This window comes from Equus asinus, chromosome 6, assembly GCF_041296235.1.
Source record: "Equus asinus isolate D_3611 breed Donkey chromosome 6, EquAss-T2T_v2, whole genome shotgun sequence".
NCBI lineage: Eukaryota > Metazoa > Chordata > Mammalia > Perissodactyla > Equidae > Equus > Equus asinus.
Genome location: NC_091795.1, coordinates 94,845,317 through 94,869,988, shown reverse-complemented (window position 1 = coordinate 94,869,988; position 24,672 = coordinate 94,845,317). Strand labels below are relative to the sequence as shown.

General features: G+C 42.5%; 1 protein-coding gene across 1 annotated transcript in view; it reads left to right on the top strand.

The window, feature by feature from the left end:
* The first annotated feature begins 436 nt into the window (after positions 1 to 436).
* Positions 437 to 24,672, top strand: part of TAF1B (TATA-box binding protein associated factor, RNA polymerase I subunit B) — a 106,936-nt gene continuing 82,700 nt past the window's right edge. Inside the window, exon 1 of the mRNA XM_070512629.1 lies at positions 437 to 834. Within this exon, the coding sequence (XP_070368730.1) occupies positions 745 to 834 (90 nt within the window). The 5' untranslated portion in view covers positions 437 to 744. The remainder of the gene's footprint in view (positions 835 to 24,672) is intronic.

Here is a 24,672-nt window from a genome sequence, read left to right as displayed (position 1 = left end):
TGGGTGTGGCCTTAATTATCTCCTTCCTCTAGCAAACCCTCCTGGAGAACCCCCCGGAACCATGGGTGAAAACCGGGGTGTGCTCACACACCCACCAGACAAGGGTCGCCAGCCCCAGGGAGCAAACAGGGATGGAGGCTGCCTGGGCCCAGCCTGGCAGCCCGAGGGTGACAGGACCAGGCTGCCCAAGCGCTTGGCAGGGAAGGGGTGTCTGGGTGTCCCAGCCTGGATTACCCCTGGGGCCGGCTGGGCAGTCGGGGGAGGCGCAGGGCAACCCAGCTGGTGCTCCAGTTGGCACCGGTGTCCTGGCTTCACACACCCCAAGGAGGCGGCTCACAGGGAGGGGCCGGGATGACGGGCGAAACTGAGCAGACAGGCAGCTCACGCCCACTGCCACGCGCACGCACACGCACACACACTCAGCCTCGCCCAGCACGTGGACAGGGCAGTTTCTCAGGCCTCTGTGGTTCTCTACTCGCTCCTCTCTAGGGTATGAGGACACCTCTTATCACGGCCACTTGTTTTTCCGTGTATGAGCTTCTTACGGGCAGAGATCTGTGTCACTCGGTGACGAGTCTCCTGTGCAGTTTAGTGCCAAGTAGAGGATGGGGGACGGAGGCCTGGGTGACCAGACAGATGGGCTGGTGATGCCTGTGTGGGGCACCTCTCTAACACGAGCAATTTCACATAGAGACGCTCAGACTAGTGGCTGCCAACAACTCTCTCTGTACATGAGCCCACTTAATGACCTTGGAGGTCACCTCAAATGACAAGCAGAACCAATCAGCAACGTGCCCCACCTTTCACATGGAAATACTGAAGGGCATTTCTAAGGTGAGTGTTTAGGAATCTAATATTTGAATGTGGTGTGAGTGGGTTTTCTTTTCTGTCTTAATGAAAGTTTTTTACCCTGTGGGAAACTGTGTTTACGTTTCAGAAGTCATGTAACTGATTTTTCACGACAGATACAAAAATCCCTCTTCCCAAAGGTGGGAGTGTCGGGGGCACACATCTCTCTCCTTCCCTCCTCGCCCCTGGGCCATGCGCTCACAGGAGAAAAGCTGATCAGGAAACTCCTTAGGGTGTGACTTCAGCAGATCGTTAATCTCTATGAGCCTCGGTTTCCTCTTCAGTTAAAGGTACCTGCCTCATTGGGGTTTTGTGGGAACTAAATAAATTCATGTTGGTTTACACTTTCCCAGCTGAGGCACAAATTCCCTTGAGAAAATTCAGAAATGGATATTGACGGCTCATGAAGCCACAGGAGGAACACGTCCCTTCACCAAAGTGTCAAAGATTTGAAGAAACGTTGTTTCTTATTAAAACAAATATGAATTTCTTATAGAGAACAATGTTAAAAATGCAAGAGGAGGGATGGCAGCTCAGGCTTGACCTCAGGTGCTTGGCAGTGAGGCCACGAAGGATGGCATGGCCTGAGAGGTCAAGGAAGGTGCTGACCAGACTCACAGGGCCCTCCGCCTGCCTCAGCCTTGGGGACTGAAGCTGGTGGAGGAGCTTCAGACCAGACCCCAGAGAAGACTCTTGTGCCCCCTGCTCAGGAGGGGGAAGTGCGATGTCCACTGGGTGCTGGGTGCCTCCTTGCTCTCAAACAATGCAACCACCCAGGGTGATCAGGAAAGGCTTCCTGGAGGAAGTGGGGCTCAGCCAAGCTTCGTTGACAGGATCTGTTTACTTGTCTGTATTCTTCATCATCGCGGTAAACTTTCAGGGCCTCAGCCTGATTGACATCGCTCAGCACAGGGCCCAGCACAGGGCGGGTGAGCAATAGATGTTTGTTAAGGAGAATCAGAGCTGGCAGAAGGAGAGGAGAAGGTGATCCTGTGGCTGGGACGAGGAGGAACGGCTTGATCGAAGTCTCAGAGCAGGAATGCCATAGGCATCAGCAGGCACAGTGCCTGGGAATACGGGGGAGTGGCTGGGGGCTGAGGGCCTCTCCCACCCCACACTGACGGAGGCCCACAGGTGCTCTGAGACAAATGCCCCCAGCAATGCTGTGGCTGCTGGCTAGATGAGGCCTCCCCCTGCCCTGTGGAAACTTCTGGGGATGATCCAGCACATTTGGGGCTTAGGAAGGGAAGCCCGCTTGCCCAAGGAAAGGTGTATCTGAGCAGCCTGGTGCAGCTCTGCCCACATCACCTCCCTGGACCAGATAGATGGCCAGAGGGGGTACCTGGCAAGGTGGCTGGTACACGCTCCGGTGGCCCCTAGACCTGGTCCTGATCAGAGGGCAGCATCCACAGGGAGCCTGGCCAAGTATGTTCTTCTGGAAGGAAAGATTCCAGATGCCTGGTCTGGCTCTCCCTGCCCCAAGGATGTGTGCAGAGCCCCAACCCAGTGGCCTGCCCGGGCTCCCTGGGAACATCTGAGCACCACGGAAAAGGTACCGCAGTGAAGGTGGGGCTGCGGCCTCGCCCGCCTGGGCACTCCCTTCTCCAGAGGCCTGGCAAGCCCGGCACAACCCACGGTGAAATTGCTTGGGGATTTGGGGCCGGAGAGCCGTGTTGGCCCAGCAGGTTTCCGCCCTCCGCCATACACTCTTTCCTCTTCCGCATGGAGTTAGAAGGCTCTAGAGAAAGACGAGGAAAGGGGGCTAGGAGTCCCTTCTTTTCCAGACAGCTCGGGAAACAATCCCAGCTCACTGGTTCTTTGTTCCTGGAGCCCCCACACACCTGTGCTCCCCTCTAGCCAGTGCTCACCTCCACCAGCCCGGGGACAGCACTGGTGTGGCTGTATTTTCTGTAGTTCTATTCCAGTGATGGGGTGGCGCCTCATGGCTCTGACTGGATGGAGTAGTGCTCTGGTCTCCTGGCATCTCTACACTCAAGTCTTCCTGAGAGAAGTTCGGAGAGTGCTGGCCTCCCCACTTCCTCATTCGTGACCATCTCTTAGGAGACTTGCAGGCAACCTTCTCATCCACTGGATACTGATCTAATAGCTGCCATGTCAGGAGTCACCTCGGACCCGTGTTACCCATTCCGCCCGTTGACTGAGCATGTACAAGCTGGCCGGCACTGTGGACGATAATCTGCCATTGACCTCCCAGGCTGTTGGGGGCAGCTGGAAAGTAACTGACAGCACAACACAGGCATGAGTGTAGTGACTGAAGGCACTGAGGGGCCACTGAGGGGAGACACCCCCAGACAGGGCAGGCAGTGCCTTCCTGGAGAGCACACATGGCTGCTGTTCAACTTCACGATGTTAACAGTTGCCATTTTTTAGCACCTATTAAGTGCCAAGAGTTTACGTCCATATCTCCAATTCTCAGGGAACCTCTATGGTGTAAATTAGCGTCCTCTTTTTAAAGATGAACACCTGAAGCCCCAAGCGAACAAGTGGTGTGCCTGGGATGGCACAGCTGATCAGCCCAGGCCTCCCTGACCCCAAGCTCATCCTCATCTCCAGCACCACACTGCACCCCAACAAGGCAGCATCCTGCTGCAGCCCCACTCAGTGGCCTCAGAGTCAGTGCCACCCTGTGGGGAGGAGGGAGGAACATAAGGATCTGTAGGAATGGGACCAATGGGACCTTCCCCTTCCAAGGGCTAAAAGCATCTTCCCCAGGAGGAAGGCCCTGGAAGCCCCAATCACCTGTCCTGGTGAGCGTGGGGCGTCAGGACAGGCAGGTCAGGAAAGTGGGGTCTTCCTACTCAAGGTCTTGGGCCCCCAAGCTTTGGGATCAGAAGTGATTTGCCGGTCAGGGTCAGCACTCAGTGCGATGAAGCCTCAGAGCCACCAGGTGGCGCCCATATCCCTCCCTCGGAGCGAAATGCTGGTGACCACTTGACTCAGCAAGAAGACTGGGGCTCTCCGTCCGGGATGAACCCAGGGGGCCAGAGACGACTTCTGCCAGAGGGGCATCCTGGAGCCTTTCAGACGAGGGGGCCCAGTGAGCCCAGCGACGGCGAAAGGGCCCTCAAAGTGGAGAGAGGCCCGTGAGAAACTGGAGGCGTTGAAAGTGTGTTTGAGAGACGGTTCCCAACCCGGCTGAGCCTGAGTCCAGATTTGTGAGACAGGTCCTAGTTTTAAATGGCCCTTCCCTAGTTGTCATGGATAGCCTGTTCTTGTCATTTCACACACCCCAATATCTTTATTCAGAGAATACTCATAGGGTCTGGGGGCAGAGTAGGAGGGACAGGATCCGGGAGGGACAGGCCTTGAATGCCAGGGTACCCAAGGTGCTGTGACAAGTCTGCGTCACAGCCAGCCCAGAATCATGTCTCTCTCAGCCCTAAGAATGATGAGATATATACGTATTTTGCCTTTATAAGTCTTATTGCTAACTATTTGCCATAATAGTTTAAGGAAGAGGAGCAGATTCGCTCAGTCCAGTATGATCAACATTTTGCAAAGTCTAGGGAAGTAAGTGTCCTGGTTGCCAAGCATTTAGCTGGGATGCTATAAATGCTTAGCCATCTGATACTTCAAACGCAATCCAGAGACAGTTTTAAAAACTGATAAATCCATCTATGTAAAAGTTAGAAAAAAAGAAACTTTTACCTGGCAAAAAAAGACTATAAGCAAAGTCAAAATGATATAGTGAGGAAAGTATTTGTCATATATATGAAAGATAAAAGACTGATATGATTGATATTTAAAGAACTCTTTCAAATTTGAGGAAAAATCCCCAAATTCCAGTAGAAAACCGGGCAAAAAACAGGAACATACAGTTCACAAAAAATGAAATAAAACAGCCCTTAAACATATGAAAAAATGTTCAACTTCACTCATAATAAGAGAAATACAGATCGTAATTACACTGAAATACCATTTTCACCCATCAGATTGGCAAAAAGTCAAAAGCTTGACAACACACTATACCGGAGAGCCTGTGGAGAAGTTTGCATTCTCATCCATCGCTGGTGGAAAGCAAAATGGTAAAGCCCTAAGGGGACGATTTGACAACATTGAACAAAACTAGATATGTATTTAATTCTTGCCCCAGTAATCGCATTTCTAGGAATTTATCCTGTAGATATATTTCCAGCAACACAAAAATTCACATGCACATGGTTGTTCATTACATTATATGTAATAGCAAAATATTGAAAACTGCCTCAATGCCCATGATCAGAGAGGGGATGGATTAAACGTGGTACAGCTACAGAATGGAGTACTAGGCGGCCGTCAAAAAGAATGAGACAGAGCTCTAAACATTGTCACGGAATGATTTCCAGAATATATCGTTACGAAGAAAAAGTAAAGTGCATCCATAGTATGTTATCTTTTGTGTAAGAAAGAGAAATAACAAAATATACACAAACCTGCTTATTTTTGCCAAAAAGAAACACGAGAAGGGTAAACCAGAAACCAATGAAAACTAATTACCTACAGGGGTAGATAGGAATGGAGTGGAAAGGAGAATGATATTTCTCTGACTATACCTTTTTTGCATAGTTTTGACAAACTTTTGGAACCTTGTTAATGTGTAACATATTCAGTAAATAAAATTCAACCAGTCTGAACGGGGAGGTCACCCCTAAAGCTGAATAAAGCCAAAACAAATAAACTGAACTGTATATCACGACTACACAGAAAAAAGAGAAAAAAAGAACTAATCCTAGTAACTTTGGACACAGTACTTTGATTTTATACCCTCAGTCTAAACACAAAAAGAATTGCAAAAAAATTCTGTAACAATTCTGAAATAATTTTTGTGTATAATAAGACTGAGAAAATTAGTAAACACATTGATATTTTTAGGAGCCAGAATTCTCACTGTGGGACAAAGGAGATATAAGTAAGGAGTGGAGAAAGGCAAGCTTATTGGTTTTCTGGGGCTGGTGGAACAAAATACCGCCAAGTGGAGGGCTGACACCACAGACGTCTGTTGTCCCGTGGTCCTGGAGGCTGCAAGTCCAAGATCAATGTGTCGGCAGGGCTGGCTGCTTCTGAAGGCTGTGAGAGAGAATCTGTTCCAGGCTTCTCCCCTAGCATCTGGCGGTTTGCTAGCAATCTTGGCATTCCTTGGCTTGTAGAAGCGACACCCTCATTTCTGTCTTCATCTTCACAAGGTGTTCTCCCTGTGGGTGTCTGTGCCTAAATTTCCCCTTTTTATAAGGCCACCAGTCATCTTGGATTAGGGCCCACCATCATGACTTCATCTTCACTTGGTCATCTACAAAGACCCTCTTTCCAAACAATGTCACATTTGCTGGGGGTTAGGACTTCAACATCATTTTAGGGGACACAGTTGAACCCATAACAGTAATAAAAAACCTTGTAGTGTTGGCTTGGGAGGAGAGGTATCAGAATGAGCTCAGGCTTTTAAAAGAATCCATTTCCAAGCTCAGCCTCTAAGTTACTTCAGCAGCAACGAGCACAACCAATGTCCAGATCCTGGTTTCTTAATAACATTCTAAACTAAAAGGGACAGGACTCCTTCAACAAATAGGTGATTCCAGGGCTGGGAAAACAAAAGTACAAGATGAGCCTACAACTTTTTGCTATGTCTGAAAGTAAGGAAGCCATATAGGAACAGTATGGACATTTCAATAGGATGTTGGGCAAGTCCACTTGAAGAGGATGCCCCAGGCCGCATCTGGGACAATTGGAGCATTAAAAAAAAAATGGTGACAGCAATGGATTATAACACATTGAATGAAAAAGAATGCATGAGTCCATACTGATTCTAAAGATGAAACAAACATATGCATAAGTTGGGGGAGATGGGAAAGCTCTTCTTTACAGTAGAAAGACCACAAGTGTAGAAGGGATGAGAGTTAGGAAATAAACATTTTGCGAGCATTACTAAATAATTGATTAAAATAAGAATATTCAAACCATTGCATGAAAAGTTGTTGAGTAATCAGATTTTATAGTCTCAAAGTATCTCGTCCAAGCTTTATACTTAGTGATTCCAAAGAGAAGGATATCTTTACAGTGGAGAAATCTGGAGGGTACCACTTTCATCAAGTCATCAAAGTAAACATCCACAACAATGGACAGTCTGACATCATGTGCCTCCTGGTGTAATGCACTCAGAAGAACACATCACTCACGTAGCATTCCTGCCAAAATTCTATTATCTCAACCAAATCTTGAGGAAACAGTCCAACAAATGCAAATTGAGGGACGTTCTCAAAACAACTGGTTTGTATGCTTCAAATGTCAGTGTCATTAAAGACAAAGAAATGCTGGGAAACTTTTCCAGATTAAAAGAATGAGATTTTTATAAGAGCTTATAAATTTACCTTGAAACTTACTTAGAAGTAAAAAAGATCCTTGAATAGGTAAGTCAACTTTAGAAAAGGAAAGCAAAGAGGGAGGATTTACCTTACCAGATGTTAAGACATACTACAAAGCCATTTTAATAAAAATTGCACAAAAACAGACCAACAGACCATTGCAACAGACGGGAGCACTGAGACCCATGTACATATGCCAACTTAGTACAAGATAATTTGGCATGACTAATCAATAGGAAAAAGATAGATTTTTCTCCTTAGGTAAATGGTATTGAGGAAACTGGTTCACTATATGGAGAAAAATAAAACTGGCTCCTTACCTAACGCCATATATTTTATTCCAAAGATACACTGGCATTTTACAAAAGAGAAACCCAAAAGGCAAGTGAGCATTTTCTGTTAAACTCATCAGAAATCAGAGAAAAGGAAACCCAGACAAGAAAATGTCAGTTTCCCATGCTAAGGGGCTGAACAAACCAAGTGTTGGGGAGGGCAGGGAGAGGGTAAAGGTGCCTCACGCTCCACCGTGGGAGTATGGACTGGTGCAGCCATCCCTGGAGCAATGTGGAAAGTCTTAATCTAGTTGTCAACCTAATTCCTAAATTAGAGTAATCCAGCTCATGACCCAGCGATTCCCCCACGGACACGGACAAGGGTGATCTTGGTGGCTTTGTTTGTGGTGACATCCTGAGGGAACGTCACGACTGATTCCAGGTCTAGGTAGGTCAGACTGGATTCTCAAGGAAGCAAAGACACCAAAATCATGTTAAAGGGACTTTTAACATTTAGCCCAAAGAAGCTCCCACTGGCCAAAGATTTGAGCATTAATAAGAATAATAACTACAACTGATGAAAACAATTGAATGTGTTTATATTCATGAGTTTATAGTGACACCAAAAACAAATAGAACACAAAAAGTATTGATTCCTTTTAGACAATACTAGGAAACTGCTTCATTGTTTTGAAAGCAGATAAATAGGGGGAAAGAATCACATTTATCCTGCTGTTTGGATATTAATTGTACCTCAGAGTTAAACCAGATGATAAAGGGATGTCTCTCTTTATACATATATTCCAATGAATAAATAAAGAAGGAATGATAAAAATTAAAATATCACTGTTATGGATTGAATTTTGTCCCCCCCCCCCAAATTCACATGTTGAAACCCTAACCCCCAGTGTGACTGTATGTGGAGAGGGGGCATTTAAGGAGGTGATTAAGGTTAAATGAGGTCACAAGGGTGGGGCCCTAATCCAATGGGACTGATGTCTTTGTAAGAAAAGGAAGAGACATCAGAGATCTCTCTCCCTTGTCCTGTTCACAAAGGAAAGGCCCTATGAGGACACAGCAAGAAGGGGGCCATCTGCAAAGGACAACAGCCCACCAGAAACCAACCCTGCTGGCACCTTGGTCTTGGACTTCCAGCCTCTGGAAGTGTGAGACAATAAATTCCTGTAGTTTAAGCCCCTCAGTCTGTGGCAGCCCGAGAAGACTAATACAAGCACCATTCTGCAACGCTGACTGAATTATGGATTCAGACAATGATCATCAATGGCTAACATCACAAAGGAGAGAGAATTAGACTCACATACCTCCTAATGGTCCCACCTAGGAAGTGGTCCAGCCAAAATCAAACAAAAAGCCAAGAAAACAACCCTGAGTCTGATCAAACCTTTAGATCTAACTAGCAATTGACAGGAATACAAGAGACAGAGGAAGACGTTAACCAACACCACAGGACGCGATTAGCTAAATCCAGATTGTGAGAAATTGGACAAGATCTGGTTTCTTCAACAAAAAATTGCAAGGAAATAAAATACAGGAGACACCTACAGATTAGAAGAGATTGAAGAAACACAGCAAACAGTCACAATATATGGACCTTTAACAAAACTTTAACAAAGAAAGAATTTTAAGACAACCAGGGAACTATGAGCACTGACTAGGTTTATATTAAGGACTTATTTTTAATTTTGTTTATGTGTGATAACAATATTGGGTTTATATTTTTCTAAAGAGCCCTTATATTTTAAAGATACATACTGAAATATTTACAGATGAAATAATATGTCTAGGCTTTGGTTCAAAATAATCCAGAGAGTTAAGAAGTGGGAAGAGGTACACTAAACAAGACTGCCCGTGAACTGACAATTGTTGAAGCTGGGTGATGGATATACCAAGGGCTATATTATTCTCTCCTCTTTTAAAAGCTTGAAAATTTTCATAATAAAAATATTTTTGAGTACTGAGTATTTTAAAAAGTGATAAACAAAATTAGATTTTTTGCACTATCCCACTTAGGTAAATTAAAAATACATATACACAAAACAACACACATTTTACAAGAGCACAAATAAAGTGATACACATCTAACAGCTCAGAGTTGTTGTCAGTAGGGGAGGGAATGGTGGGAGTCAGGAATGGAAATAAAGGGAATTAATTAATTGTTTAAATAAAGCTAGAGAGGGGCTTTTTAAAGACCAATGATGACTGTATACCATGGACTTAGTTAATGCCATCCTCTGCAGCTGAGGTCCAAGGAAAGAGAAAAGTTGGAAGGTGGAAAAGCACAGGGATACACCAAGAATTATTATGCTTCCACTATCCAGAAAGAAGCATCATTAACATTTCGGCATTTCCTTCTAATATTTTTTTCTACACTTAGAGAAAATTACCCTTTCCTTTTCTCTCACTCCCACACTTTGGAGACACATAGAAATGGGTTAAAATTCTGGATTAGGGGCCAACCTTGGTGGCCTAGTGGTTAAGTTTGGCTCAATCCATTTTTGTGGCCCAGCTTCAGTTCCCAGGCACGGACCTACACCACTTGCGGCCACGCTGTGGTGGCGACCCACATGCAAAATAGAGGAAGATTGGCAACGATGTTAGCTCAAAGTGAATCTTCCTCAGCAAAAAAAAAAAAAAAAAAAAACAGAAGAAAATTCTGGATTAACCATTTTACTAGTGGTGATATTTTGGGCAAGTTTCTTCCTCTTGTCCAGCTTTAGTTTTCTCATCTGAAAAGCAGAAATGATCATAACCAACCTCTTAAGGTTGTGTGATGATGAAATAATCGACGTGAAAAAGCTTCTAATATTACTGGGAGCACAGCACGTGCTTGGTAGATTCCAGTTGCTGGTCCTTTTAGAGGTTCACTAGGGTGGCTGCCGCTGGGTACTTCACAGAGTCATGCAGACAGACGTGGTTGACAAATATGTGTCAAACTGAATGGAATTAAATTACGAGAGAGTCAGATCTCACATATGGTTTTTCATCTCAAATTCTCTCCCTCTCCTGCCAGGACGTAGACGTCAATAAAAGATAGGATGTTATGCACGTCGGGTTTTCCTGTGTTCCATTGTCTCAGTTCCATGTGCAGGGGAAAGGAACTGACTCTCCAGGGTCATCCAGTTCATGTGGCAGTGGGGAGGGATCCCAAAAATATTTTTCATCATTTGCAGCGTTTTCCAGGGAGGAGTTGAAAGATATGAACATTGACAGGAATATTGCAAGAAATATTAAAACAGTCTTCCCGGCTGCTAGGAATGGGATGTTTACTCTTCAGGGCCCAAAGGACCCCAGGTGTTTTCCTGCTTTCAGAGTCTCTGTTTCACATGAGCCACCATGGAAGCCACCACCCATGGCAACGTGTCATTTTCCTGAGTCACCATTTGGTGGCTGGGGCACAGAGCTGGGGACTTGTGCTAACCAGGCATGATCACATCTCAGCATGGCTATGGGGCTCCAGGTGGCTTCCCTGTAGCAACGCTGTGTTCACTAAAGGTCTGAGGGGTCCCATGAATGTTTTCAGTTCTAGTGTTTGGCATTTGTTGTTAGGAGAAATTATGTGCTCTGTTGGCATTTGTGAATCCAGGACTTTTAGAAGTTTCTAGAACATAGGCCTTGGGTCTCAAGGGCCTACTTGACATCTGGCCAATCTGGATCTTTATTCTTCCTTACCATGGATCCTCCAGTGATAACTTCAGAAAACAGAGCAGCAACCTTTGAGTTTGTTTTTCATACAGATTTTAGTCTTGGGGGGCACACCAGCACACACAGGAGCACAGGATATGAAAATGTAGGGCATTCAGCAGGCATTTTGTGCCTTCTCTCTCCCTTCATAGACCAGGACCAAGTCCAGAGAGGTCAAAGCACATGTCCAAGGTCATGCAGAGGAGTCCATTCATGCCACGTGGTTCTGGCTTTGGGGTTAGAAGGAGAGAAAAGGTGAGAGTCCCAGACTGACAACACATACGAGGCCACAGAGTCAGAATGCTGGCTCCTCGAGAGACCCCCCCCCCCCCCGCCTCTCCAGGCAGCTGGAGGGAGGGGAGGTGTTAAGCGCTCAGACTTAACTTAGAAGGACCCAGGTTCCAACCCCAATGCACTTAGTGGCTTCATGAATTTAGGTAAATTACTCCACTTTGTTTTGGCTTTCTCCTTGTAAAACAACCTATCCCACTGCAGAGTTGTCATAAAGGCTGTGATACAAGGCAAAAGTGGAAGTAAGCATGATGAACACTCTGACCTTCCTTATTTTTCTTAAAAGCCAGAGATGAAATTCCCTATGAAAGATGCCCTCCCTCTACCAGAAGGAAGGCAACATTCCTACCATCAAGGACAGGAAGTAGAGACTGAGAGAACTCTGTACAAACAGACCTTGTTAAAACAACTCTTATCTTCCTTTAGCTTTTCCATATATTTTAGTTACTTTTCCACAATTGCCTCTCTTTGTTCAACCTAGTATACAAGCATTTAGGTTTTGTCTCTTTTTCAGGTCTTCCTTTCCTTATGAGGGCTCCTATGTCACAGAAAACTTCTATTAAATAAATCTGTATGCTTTTCTCCTATTGATCTGTCTTATGTCAATTTAATTCTCAGGCCCAGACACAAAATCCTAAGAGAGTAGAGGGGGAAATCTTGCCTTCGCTACAAAAGCAAAGCCTCAGAAATTCCAGTGGGTCTACTTTCCATGGAGCCTCCATCTGGCTGGTGTTTATCTGCCTCCCCTATCTGTCTGATTTGAGCCTGAGAAGTCAACTCAAGCCCTAAGTCAGCCCATCCTTCTATATGAACCCTTACCAGCTGAGCTTCCATCAGAGTTTCAATATGCCTGGGTCCCTCATGCCTGGGGACAAGGCAGAGGCCCTGGCTATGATGTGACAGCACCAGGTCACACAGGCAGGGTCAGCGCAGAGAGGGTCCCCCTAGCAGGGCACAGGCAAGCACACTGGGAAGTAGAGATGATAAAGATGCTAAAATCTGAGAACTTTGGAACTGGGAGGAGGCTGGCCCAATATGCTTATATTATTGATAGAGAAACTGAGGCCCAGAGCAAAGAAAGAACTTACCCAGGGACATATGGCCCTACTGGCAAGACCAGGACTACGATTCTGCTTTACTGTTCTCTACTCTTCCTCTCACACCTTGCCCTTGGCACAAATATTCTAATAAGTGCAGACGGCAATCTGGATGTGTCTGTCTAAGCTCACAAATGCTTAACTACCTACAGCATTCCTGGTTAGGGTCTTGAATACAGTTCAAGGAGTTAACTCCTGGGGTTATGTGTCTTAAGCCTAGAACCGCCTAACCCTGGTGGCTTGAAGAGATTATATTACATATCACTATTAATTGTATATTAACTCTTGGGATATTGCTTTACTGTGTAAGAAGTACGTTTTCCCTGAGCTTGTTTAACCCTCTCAACTACCCCACGAGGTAGGCAGTATGGTTTCCCTGAAGGCTTAGGCAGGTGAATCATTCACTCAGCCAGCTGTGATGGACACCCAAGGGTCTCTCTCCGCCCATAGAGGCCCTGCGAGCCCACACTTATTTCCATTGTTCAGCCGAATGTCCAACCTGGAGGAGGCAGACAGACTGGCCACCTGTGGGCAGACTTACCTTGCTTGTCCTCAAACCGGTTTAAAACATCTTGAGTCAGCATTATGAAATCCAGAGACTTCTTTGAAAGCGAAGATTTCTGTGTTTAAAAAAACAAAAAGTGCTGCCGCTCTGCCAACACTGCCGTCCACCCCAGTATTGTCTTCTGTCTTTTGAGCAGATCCTCCTTCTTGGGCCTGTCTGCTCTGCTTGCTTCTCATCATGATTTTCACTGTGGCGTCTACCTCTAACAGAGCCATGATAGCCAGTGTTTGTAAATCACTCCAGAGCTTACAGAGCCCTGGTCCTGGACAGGCAGCTGGGTCTTTCTTCGTCTGGAAAGAATCTCTTCTGGGCACAGCAGTTGGGTCTCAAGGAGAAAGACGTGCTGACTCCTGCACAGCTGTGTTTGCAAACATTCGCGAGGATCAGCTAGTTAGCCTCTGCTTGGTGCTGAGGGTATGGAGCCCATGAGAATTCCTGCTGCCTTAGGGCAATCTCAGCTGAACCAAATAACACATGTAAACTCTAATTCCATTGCTAACTAGTTGTCACTAACTAGCATGTGCCCTTGACAAGCTGCTTCCCCTCCGGCTTCAGTAGCCCCTCCAAGGAATGAGGAGCTGGACTGGACAGCTCAGGTGACTGACCCCTCTGTCTCCCCCAGAGTCTAATCAGTTGATAAAGGCCGTGGCCAGGCCGTGCCGCACACTGGCTCTGTTCTGGGTCATCTCGTTTGGAGAGGTGGGCAATGAGTGGACTCTGCCCAGGGCTGCAGAGCCACCTTCAGTGTCAGTGTTGCCTGGCCCGTAATCTGGTTTTAACGATGCTGAAGAGCAGTCCCAGGCTGGGCTGGAGGCCACTGATTGCTGACCCAGTGGCTAGATGGCTTATTGAGGCCACAAGCCCCGGGAACAGCAAAGGAGAATCCAATCCTCATGAAAACCATAGGCTCTCTGGAGCACAGGCCCTCATCAAAGCCCGGTCTCCTGGTAACATCTCAGGAAACAAAGAGTTTTCTGCCGTATTTTTGGAACTGCCGAAGAGTCTAATCAGCCGTTTGTTGAGTGTCGCTCACGGCAGACAGTTCGGGGTAACCAAGCCTCGGCCTCAGGGGAGCCAGGTGCAGCATACACTCAAACAGCACTCTACAGTTTACAGAGCACATTCACGGTGCCTCAGTTCATTCTTACTACAGCCCAGTGAGGAATCGGAAGCTCAGAGAGGTAAGGTAATTTGCCACGTACAGGCCAGCAAGAGGACAGGCCCCGATTAACCACAGGTCTTCTGCCTCCTGACTCAGGGCTCTTCATACCATACCGTGCAACACACAGAGCTAGACTGTCAGGAGACACAGGCTGGAGCGCTTGACGATATATTCTTATTGTTATTTATGCAAGACTGCTGGAGGTGGTAGCGTTTGATATAGGTCTTAAAATGTTATGAATTTTTTTCCTTTTTTACTATTTTAATAGATCAACGTAGAAGATTTGGAAATAAAGCTTAATAAATAATAAAATGCAAAAAAACCCGACAAACAAAAGCCTTATAATCCTAACAATACACAGGTGCTGCCACTGTAAATCATTTACATTGTTTCTTCCAGTTTTTCTTCCTCAAATTTTTCTTTAACTAGTTGAAATCATACTCTAGTTTTGAATTGTTTTTTTTTCTTAAACTTACATTTTATCACATTCATTTTGAATGGGTTGAATTATAGTAGGAAGGGGTGGTGCCTGACTAGGGAATTCTGGACTAAGGACACAGCCCAAGAAAAGGTGTGGGAACAGAGAGACACAGGGCGTATTCAGGAAACGGTGAGTAACCTTTTGAAGCTAACCTTGTGACTCCATGACGAGCTGAGGTTTAGCAAGCAGTCTAGGAAGACCTTTAATGTCAGATGGTGGAGAGCCTTGAATGGCACACTAAGAATTTGTAGTTTATTCTATTCTCATTAAGGAATAACACACTTAACACTGTACATATTTAGGAAAATACAAATGAAAACAAACACTTAGAAATAATTCACAATCTAACTGCCCAGAAATAGTTGCTATTAATGTTTTAATACATGTATAATCGTCCAATTTTTTCTGTACACTTATTTCTTCTTTTTTCCCCAAACAGGGACATAAAATGCGTATTATTTTCTAATCTGCTTATAATTCCACTAACATCTTTCTTGGTCATTAAAAATTATTTTGCAATAATGGCTTTTAGACATTTAATGCACTGGAATTCTGTTTTTAAATAAAATCCTACCAGGAACCTCAAAAACCAAAACGGATGAAAACAGAGCTACTGTGATCAGAACATGAGTGGGGCCCTGATGCCTGCCTGACCCTGTAAGACACACTGACCCCATTCTGAAAATTGCTGTTGCATAATGTCATTTTTATGGCTGCATGGTAAGAATATAACATCATCTACTTAATCAGCCTGCTCAGTTGTTTCCAACTTTTCTCTGTAAATTGATACTACATTCTTTGAACACATCCCATAATTATTTCCCAATGAAGGTTTTTGAACATGGGGTATGACATAATCAGAGCTATTAGTGTGAATGCCAGATACAGTAAAATCTTACTTAACTGGAATTCAGCTAGCCACAATCCTTAATTAACCAATCTTCTTTTGCTCATCTTTGGGGAACATAAGGGAAACTCTCTCCCTCCTTCCATCCCTCTTTTTTTCTCTCTCTCTCAAACACCCACACAGGCACACATACAAAATTATGAAATAATAATAACTTTAGCAAATATGTGCAATAACTGTACTCTGAAAACTACAAAACATTACTGAGAGAAATTAAAGACAAGTATAAATGGTGAGATATACCATCCTCATGGACTGGAAGATTCAATATTGTTAAAATGCCTGTTCTTGGGCCCGCCCGGTGATGCAGTGGTTAAGTGCGCACGTTCCACTTCCACAGCCCAGGGTTCGCTGGTTCGGATCCCAGGTGCAGACATGGCACCACTTGGCATGCCATGCAGTGGTAGGCGTCCCACATATAAAGCAAAGGAAGATGGGCATGGATGTTAGCTCAGGCCTGATCTTCCTCAAAACAAAAAAAGAAAAAAAGCCAGTTCTAAATTTATCTATAGATTAAACACAATGACATTCAAAATATTAGCAGGGTTATTCTGAACATTTTAGTAAGCAATTTTAAAAATTTATGTGGAAATGCAAAGCATATAGAATAGTGAAAGTAGTATTGAAAAAGAGCAAAGTTGGAGGACTTACATTATCTGGTTTCAAGACCTTCTATAAAGCTAACTAATCAAGATACTATTGTATTCAAGTAAAGTTGACATATACACCAATGGGACAGAATAGAAAGTCCAGGGGACGGACCAGTAGCATAACAGTTAAATTCGTGTGCTCTGCTTCCGCGGCCTAGGGTTCACAGGTTCGGATCCCAGGCACAGACCTAGCACCACTCATCAAGCCATGCTGTGGCGGCATCCCACATAAAATAGAGGAAGATTGGCACAGATGTTAGCTCAGAGCCAATCTTCCTCAAACACACACACACAAAAGTCTAGAAATAGACCCACACATATATATGGTCAATCAATTTTCTAGCAAAGGTGCCAAGACAATTAAATGAGGGAAAGGATAATGTTTTCAACAAAAGGTGCTGGAATAATTGATTGACTATATGTACAAAAATGAGCTAAAACTATAAACCTTCTTTAAAAAAAACCAGGAGGAAATCTTAGTGATCTTGGGCTAGGAAAAGATTTTTTAAACAGGACACATAAAAAAACAAACTCAATAACTTGGACCTCATTAAAATTAAAAATGTCTGCTCTTTGAAAGCACAATTAGGAAAACAAAAAAGCAAACCACAAGACTAAGAGCCTATGTTTGCAAAACATATATAAAATAAAGGGCTTGTGTCCACAATATATAAAGAATTCTCACAACTCAATAATGAGATAAAACAAAATTGGGCAAAAGAGGAGTGACGTCAGCATCATGGCAGAATGAGCTCTCCCCTTAGACTCTTTCCCATAACATACAACAAAAAGGACATTCACATAACAACAGAGGACATTCACACAACACAAAAGACATCTGAGAGACCCACACAGCTATACATCTGAAGGTGGAGGTGCTGGATCCCCACAGAGGAAGTGGAAGGGGGTAACAAGATCTCCTCTCCCTCCCCCACAGTGACCCTGGCTCCAGACCACATGGCTCTGAGAGGAGGGGGGAGGGGCCGGCCCTACACAGGAACACCTTTGCTCTCCAAGTTCCCTCACAGCATGTGGGAAAACACCCACACAGAGGTGACTAAGCTATTGCAGGGGGTGTCTTCATCAAGCTAGTACCCCAGGAGAGCAGATAGTGAGGGCGGAGCGAGAATGCCCCCAGGATCACATGGGGAAAAGAAAGCACCCCTCCCCCGTCCAGCACTCCAGTTCAGCTGGTCGGCCAGAGTGCCTGCACAGATAGAAAAGCCATGGCTGTAAGCAAGCAAGCTGCGGATCATGGTGGGCTCAGAATACACAGCTCTTGACCCCCACCCCGAGGCGGCAGGTGGAAGCTGCGACCAGATACTATCACTATGCAGAGGCGCAAATCCATGCTATCAAACAGTATGAAAAAATATATTAAATCTCCAGACCAGAAGGAAAATGACAAGCACCCAGAAATCAATCCTGAAGGCACAGAAATTTATAATCTAAATGACAGAGAGTTCAAAATAGCTATCATAAAATAACTCAATGAGTTACAAGAAAATACAGATAGTTCAATGAAATCAGGAACTTCTTCACCAAAGAGATTGAAACTGTAAAGAAGAACCAATCAGAAGTGCTGGAGATGAAAAACACAATGGATGGGATAAAGAAAAATCTGGATTCCCTGAATAAAAGAGCTGATATAATGGAGGGGAGAATCAGCAGTTTGGAGGACAGACATACAGAAATGCTTCAGATGGAGGAGGAGAGATAACTAAGACTAAAAAGAAATGAAGAAATTCTCTGAGAAATATCTGACTAAATTATGAAATGCAACATAAGGATTATAGGTATTCAAGAGGGAGAAGAGAAGGAGAATGGAGCAGAAAGCTTATTCAGAGAAATAATAGCTAAGAACTTCCCAAACCTGGGGAAGGAGCTGGAATTCCAAGTAAAAGAAGCTACCAAAACTCCTAATTACATCAATGGAAAAAGACCTTCTCCAAGGCATAAAGTAATAAAGTTGGCAAAAGTCAATGACAAAGAAAAAATATTAAGGGCAGCAATGCAGAAGAAAATAACTTACAAAGGAACCCCCATGAGGATTTCAGTGAATTTGTTAGCATAAACCTTACAGGCTAGAAGAGAGTGGAATGATATAATCAAAATTCTGAAAGACAAAAACTTTCAGCCAAGAATACTCTATCTAGCGAAAATATCCTTCAGATATGATAGAGAAATAAAAACTTTTCCAGATAAACAAAAGCTAAGGGAGTTCATCACCACAAGACCCCCACTACAAGAAATGCTCAAGAAGGCACTTATATCTGAAAAAAAAAAAAGAAACAAAGTGGTTACAAAGTCTTGAGCAAGGAAATAAATAGGTAGACAAAATCAGAAAATTGCAGCTCTCTATCAGAAGAGGTTAGCAAACACTTAATTATAACATTAAAGATAAAGGGAAGGAAAACACCAAAATAAATATAATCTCATAATTTTAACCACAAACCCACAACACAAGATGGGTTGTTACAGTAATAACTTAGAAGGGGAAGAGGAATGGGATGGAATCAGCTTAGTCTAAGGAGATGAGAGGCTGTCAGAAAATGGACTATCTCATCTACGAGATTTTTTATACAAACCTCATGGTAACCACTAAATAAATAATCAGAACAGAGACACAAATGATAAATAAAGAGAAAACTAAGAAAACTATCATAGAAAACTACCTAACTAAATTGGTTGTTCAAAATACATGCAATGAGAAACAAAGGAAATACAGAAGAACCAGAAAACAAGCAATAAAATGGCAGCATAAAGCCCTCATATATCAATAATCACTCTAAATGTAAATAGATTGACTTCTCCAATCAAAAGACACAGAGTGGAGGGATGCATTAAAAAATAAGACCCAACAAAATGCTGCATCCAGGAAACACATCTCAGCTCCCAAGACAAACATAGGCTCAGAGTGAAGGGATGGAAGATGATTCTCCAAACTAATGGCAAACAAAAGAAAGCAGGTGTTGCCATACTTATATCAGACAAAGCAAACTTCAAAATAAAACAGGTAATGAGAGACAGAGAGGGGCAGTATATAACGATAAAAGGGACACTCTATCAAAAATACATAACACATAAATATATATGCACCCAATACAGGAGGACCAAAGTACATAAAGCAACTATTAACAAACGTAAAAGGAGATATTAACTCAAGACAATAATAGTAGGGGACCTTAACACTCCACTTACATCAATGGATAGATCATCCAGACAGAAAGTGAACAAGGAAATAGTGGATTTAAATGAAACCTAGACCAGATGGACTTTATAGATATATATATAGAACACTCCATCCAAAACCAGCAGAATCCACATTCTTCTCAAGTGCTTGTGGAACCTTCTCAAGGATAGACCATGTTGGGAAACAAAGCAGGCCTCAATAAATTTAAGAAGATTGAAATCACATTAAGCATCTTTTCTGACCATAATGCTATGAACAAGAAATCCCCTACAAGAAAAAAGCTGGGAAAGGGACAAAGATGTGGAGACTAAACAACATGCTACTGAACAACCAATGGATCACTGAAGAAATTAAAGGAGAAATCAAAAAATATCTGGAGACAAATGAAAATGAAAATACACCATACCAAATCATATAGCAAATATATGAGTTTGTAGCAAAAGTGGTCCTAAGAGGGAAATTCATAGCAATACAGGCCCACCTTAACAAACAAGAAAAATCTCAAAGAAGCAATCTTAAACTATACCTAACAGAATTAGAAAAATAAGGAAAAGAAAGCCCAAAGTGAGCAGAATGAGGGAAATAACAAAAATTAGAGCAGACATAAATGAAATTGAAACCAAAAAGACAGTAGAAAGGATCAATGAAACAAAGAGCTGGTTCTTTGAGAAGACAAACAAAACTGACAAACCCTTAGCCAGACTAAGAAAAAAAGAGAGAAGGCTCAAATAAATAAAATTAGAAATGAAAGAAGAGAAATTACAATGGATATCACAGAAATACAAAGGATATGAGAACACTATGAAAAACTATATGCCAACAAATTGCACAATCTAGAAGAAATGGATAAATTCTTAGACTCACACAACCTCCCCAAAATGAATCAAAATGAAGTAGAGAATCTGAATAGACCAATCACAAGTAAAGAGACTGAAACAGTAATCAAAACCTTCTAAAAAATAAAAGTCCAGGATGAGATGGCTTCTCTGGAGAATTCTGCCAAACAATCAAAGAAGATTTAATGCCTATCCTTCTCAAACCAATCCAAAAAATTGAGGAAGACAGAGAACATTCTAACACATTCTATGAGGCCAGCATCACCCTGATACCAAAGCCAGAAAAGGACAACACAAAGAAGGAAAATTATAGGCCTATATCACTGATGAACATAGATGCAAAAATCCTCAACAAAATATTGACAAACTGAATATAGCAATACATTAAAAAGATCATACACCACGATCAAGCGGAATTTAGACCAGGGACACAGGGATGGTTCAACATCTGCAAATCAATCAGTGTGAACCACCACATTAACAAAATGAGGAATAAAAACCACGTGATCATCTCAATAAATACAAAGAAACCATTTGACAAGATCCAACATCCATTTATGATAAAAATTCTAAATAAAATGGGTATAGAAAGAAAGTACCTCAAAATAATAAAGGCCATATATGACAAACCCACAGCTAGCATCATATTGAATGGGGAAAAAATGAAAGCCATCCCTCTGAGAACAGGAAAAGACAAGGGTGCCCACTCTCACCACTCTGATTCAACACAGTACTGGAGGTTTTGGCCAGAGCAATTAGGCAAGAAAAAGAAATAAAAGGAATCCAAATAGTCAATGAAGAAGTGAAACTCTTCCTGTTTGCAGACGACGTGATTTTGTATATAGAAAACCCTAAAGAATCCATTGTAAAACTATTAGAAATAATCAACAACTACAGCAAAGTTGCAGGGTACAAAACCAAGTTACAAAAATTGGTTGCATTTCTATACTCTAATAACGAACTAACAGAAAGAATTCAAGAATACAATGCCATTTACAACTGCAACAAAAAGGTAAAATATCTAGGAATAAATTTAACCAAGGAAGTGAAAGACCTATACAACGAAAACTGTAAGACATTACTGAAAGAAATCAACGATGACATAAAGAAATGGAAAGATATTCCATGCACGTGGATCAGAAGAATAAACATAGTTAAAATACCACCTAAAGCAACCTACAGATTCAATGCAATCCCAATCAGAATCCCAATGACATTTTTCACGGAAATAGAATAAAGAATCCTAAAATTCATATGGGGCAACAAAAGACCCCAAACAGCTAAAGCAATCCTGAGAAACAAGAACAAAGCTGGAAGCATTGCAATCCCTGACTTCAAAATATACTACAAAGCCATAGTGATCAAAACAGCATGGTAGTGGTACAAAAACAGGTGCACAGACCAATGGAACAGAATTGAAAGCCCAGAAATAAAACCAAACATATACGACAGCTAATCTTTGACAAAGGAGCTAAGAATATACAATGAAGAAAGGAAAGTCTCTTCAATAAATTGTGTTCAGAAAACTGGACAGCCACATGCAAAAGAATGAAAGTAGACCATTCTCTTTCCTCATACACAAAAATTAACTCAAAATGGACCAAAGACCTGAGGGTAAGACTAGAAACCTTAAAACACCTAGAAGAAAATATAGGCAGTACACTCTTTGACATCAGTCTTAGAAGGATCTTTTCGAACACCATGTCTACTTGGACAAGGGAAACAAAAGAAAAAACAAACAAGCGGGACTTCAGCAGACTAAAGAGCTTCTGCAAGGCAAAAGAAACCAGGATCAAAACGAAAAGACAACGCACCAAATGGGGGAAAATATCTGCAAATCATATATCTGACAAGGGGTTAATCTCCATAACATGTAAAGAACTCACACGACTGCACAACAAAAAACCAAACAACCTAATCAAAAAATCTGCAGAGGATATGAACAGATGTTTTTGCAAAGAAGGTATACAGATGGCCAATAGGCACAGGAAAAGATGTTCAATGTCACTAATCACCAGGGAAATGCAAATTGAAACTATACTGAGATATCACCCTACATCTGTTAGAATGGCTTTAATCACCAAGACAAAAAATAACATGTTGGAGAGGGTGTGGAGAGAAGGGAACCCTCATACACTGCTGGTGGGAATGCAAACTGGCACAGCCACTATGGAAAACAGTATGGAGATTCCTCAAAAAATCAAAAATAGAAATACCATATGACCCAGTCATCCCACTACTGGGTATTTATCCAAAAAACTTGAAATCAACAATTCAAAGAGACTTATGCACCTCTATGGTCATTGCAGCATTATTCACAATAGCCAAGACATGGAAGCAACCCAAGTGCCCATTGACTGATGATTGGATAAAGAAGGTGGTACATATACACAATGGAATACTACTCAGCCATTAAAAAGACAAAACCATTCCATTCGCAACAACATGGATGACCCTTGAGCATATTAAGTGAAATAAGCCAGGCAGAGAAAGACAAACACTGTATGATTTCACCCATACGTGGAAGATAAACACACAGACAAAGAAAACAGTTTAGTAGTTACCTGGGGGAAGAGGGTTGGTGGGTGGGCACAAGGGGTGAAGGGGTGCATTTATATAGTGACTGACAAATAATAATGTACAACTGAAATTTCACAATGTTATAAACTATTATGACTTCAATAAAAAATTTTTAAAAACCTAAAAAATATTGGGCAAAGATTAGAACATTTTGTCAAAAAAAATATACAGATGCCAAACAAACACATGAAAAGGTGTTCGACATCATTAGTCGTCAGGGAAATGCAAATTTAAACCAAAAGGAGATACCATTACATACCTCCTGAAGTGGATAAAATTTAAAAGATTGACAATGCCAAGTATTGGCTAGAATGTGCAGCAAGTTCAGCATTTACTTACAAAGTGAAACATTCACTTACCATATGACTCAGAAATTCCACTCAGGTATCTTTCAAGTGAAGTGAAAACATATGTCTACACAAAGATTTGTACATGAATATCCATTTTAGCTTTGTTCAGAGTAGCCAAAAACTGGAAACAATCCAAGTGGCCATCAACTGGCAAATGGATAAGGATAAATCGTTATCTAAATGGACTATGACTCAGTAATTAATAGATACGAACTCCCGATACATGCAACAACATGAATAAATCACAAAAGCATTACTAAGTGAAAAAAGCCAGATACATAAGACTACATACTGTATGCATTTATATGAAGTTCTAGAAAAGGCCAATCTATAGTGATGACAGCAGATCAGCAGTTGCTAGGGGTTCGGGGTTTGGGGATGGGATTGACTGCAATCTTCTAAATCACATTTTTCATAGTGGTGGCACTACGATACACATATGTCAAAACTCATCATTTACACTTGAAATTTGTGAATTTTATGGTAAATAAGTTATACTTCTACTGGCATTTGGATTCATCTTTGCTTACTTTTTTGTCACTCTTCTAGCCACTCAGTAGCTTCACATTTCATGGTTCAGAATTGCAATGTCTGCTAGTGTCAAGGATAGAGTTTGTGTTTCTGTTTCTTATTTTCCTTGTTGTTTCAGGGTAATTTTTGGGAGAAAAAAGAAGTGGGAAAGGGGGCCGGCCCTGTGGCATAGTGGTTAAGTCTGGCCTGCTCTGCTTTGGTGGCCCAGATTCAGATCCCAGGTGCAGACCTACACCACTTGTCAAGCTATGTTGTGGCGGTGACCCACATACAAAATAGAGGAAGATTGGCACAGATGCTAGCTCAGCGTGACTCTTCCTCATCAAAAAAAAAAAAAGAAGAAGTGTGAACATCCTTTCCTCACCATCTTAAACTTGGAAGTCTTATAGATAATATTTAAAACCAGGGGACTGGAGCTGCCCCTATTTCTTAATGTACTAATTTACGTTTTGAGACACTACTAATGAGTTCCTACAGTGATAAATAAGAATTCAGATCTCCCATACCTCCCCACTCCCACTTCCCTATCTTCCCAACACATTTATAAAACAATTTTAGTTATGTTGATAGTCAGGACACACTGTATTATGATTGTGCAAATATCACTCACTAGAGAACCACATTAACACTACACCCATAGCAGCTTTCTTATGCAGCCCTTCACTTTTACTGGTGTTTTCTCATTTGCCTGATTTTCTACACAACTATCATTAATTTTTCCTACTGTCCCAATAAAGTCTGCCTCAATTCTATCAATAATATTTTCCATAATCTCAAATATGTCATGTTCATCTTATTCCTAGAGACTTTCCTTTCAGAGCCTTCCTTCGATGTTCTCCAGTTCAGCCTG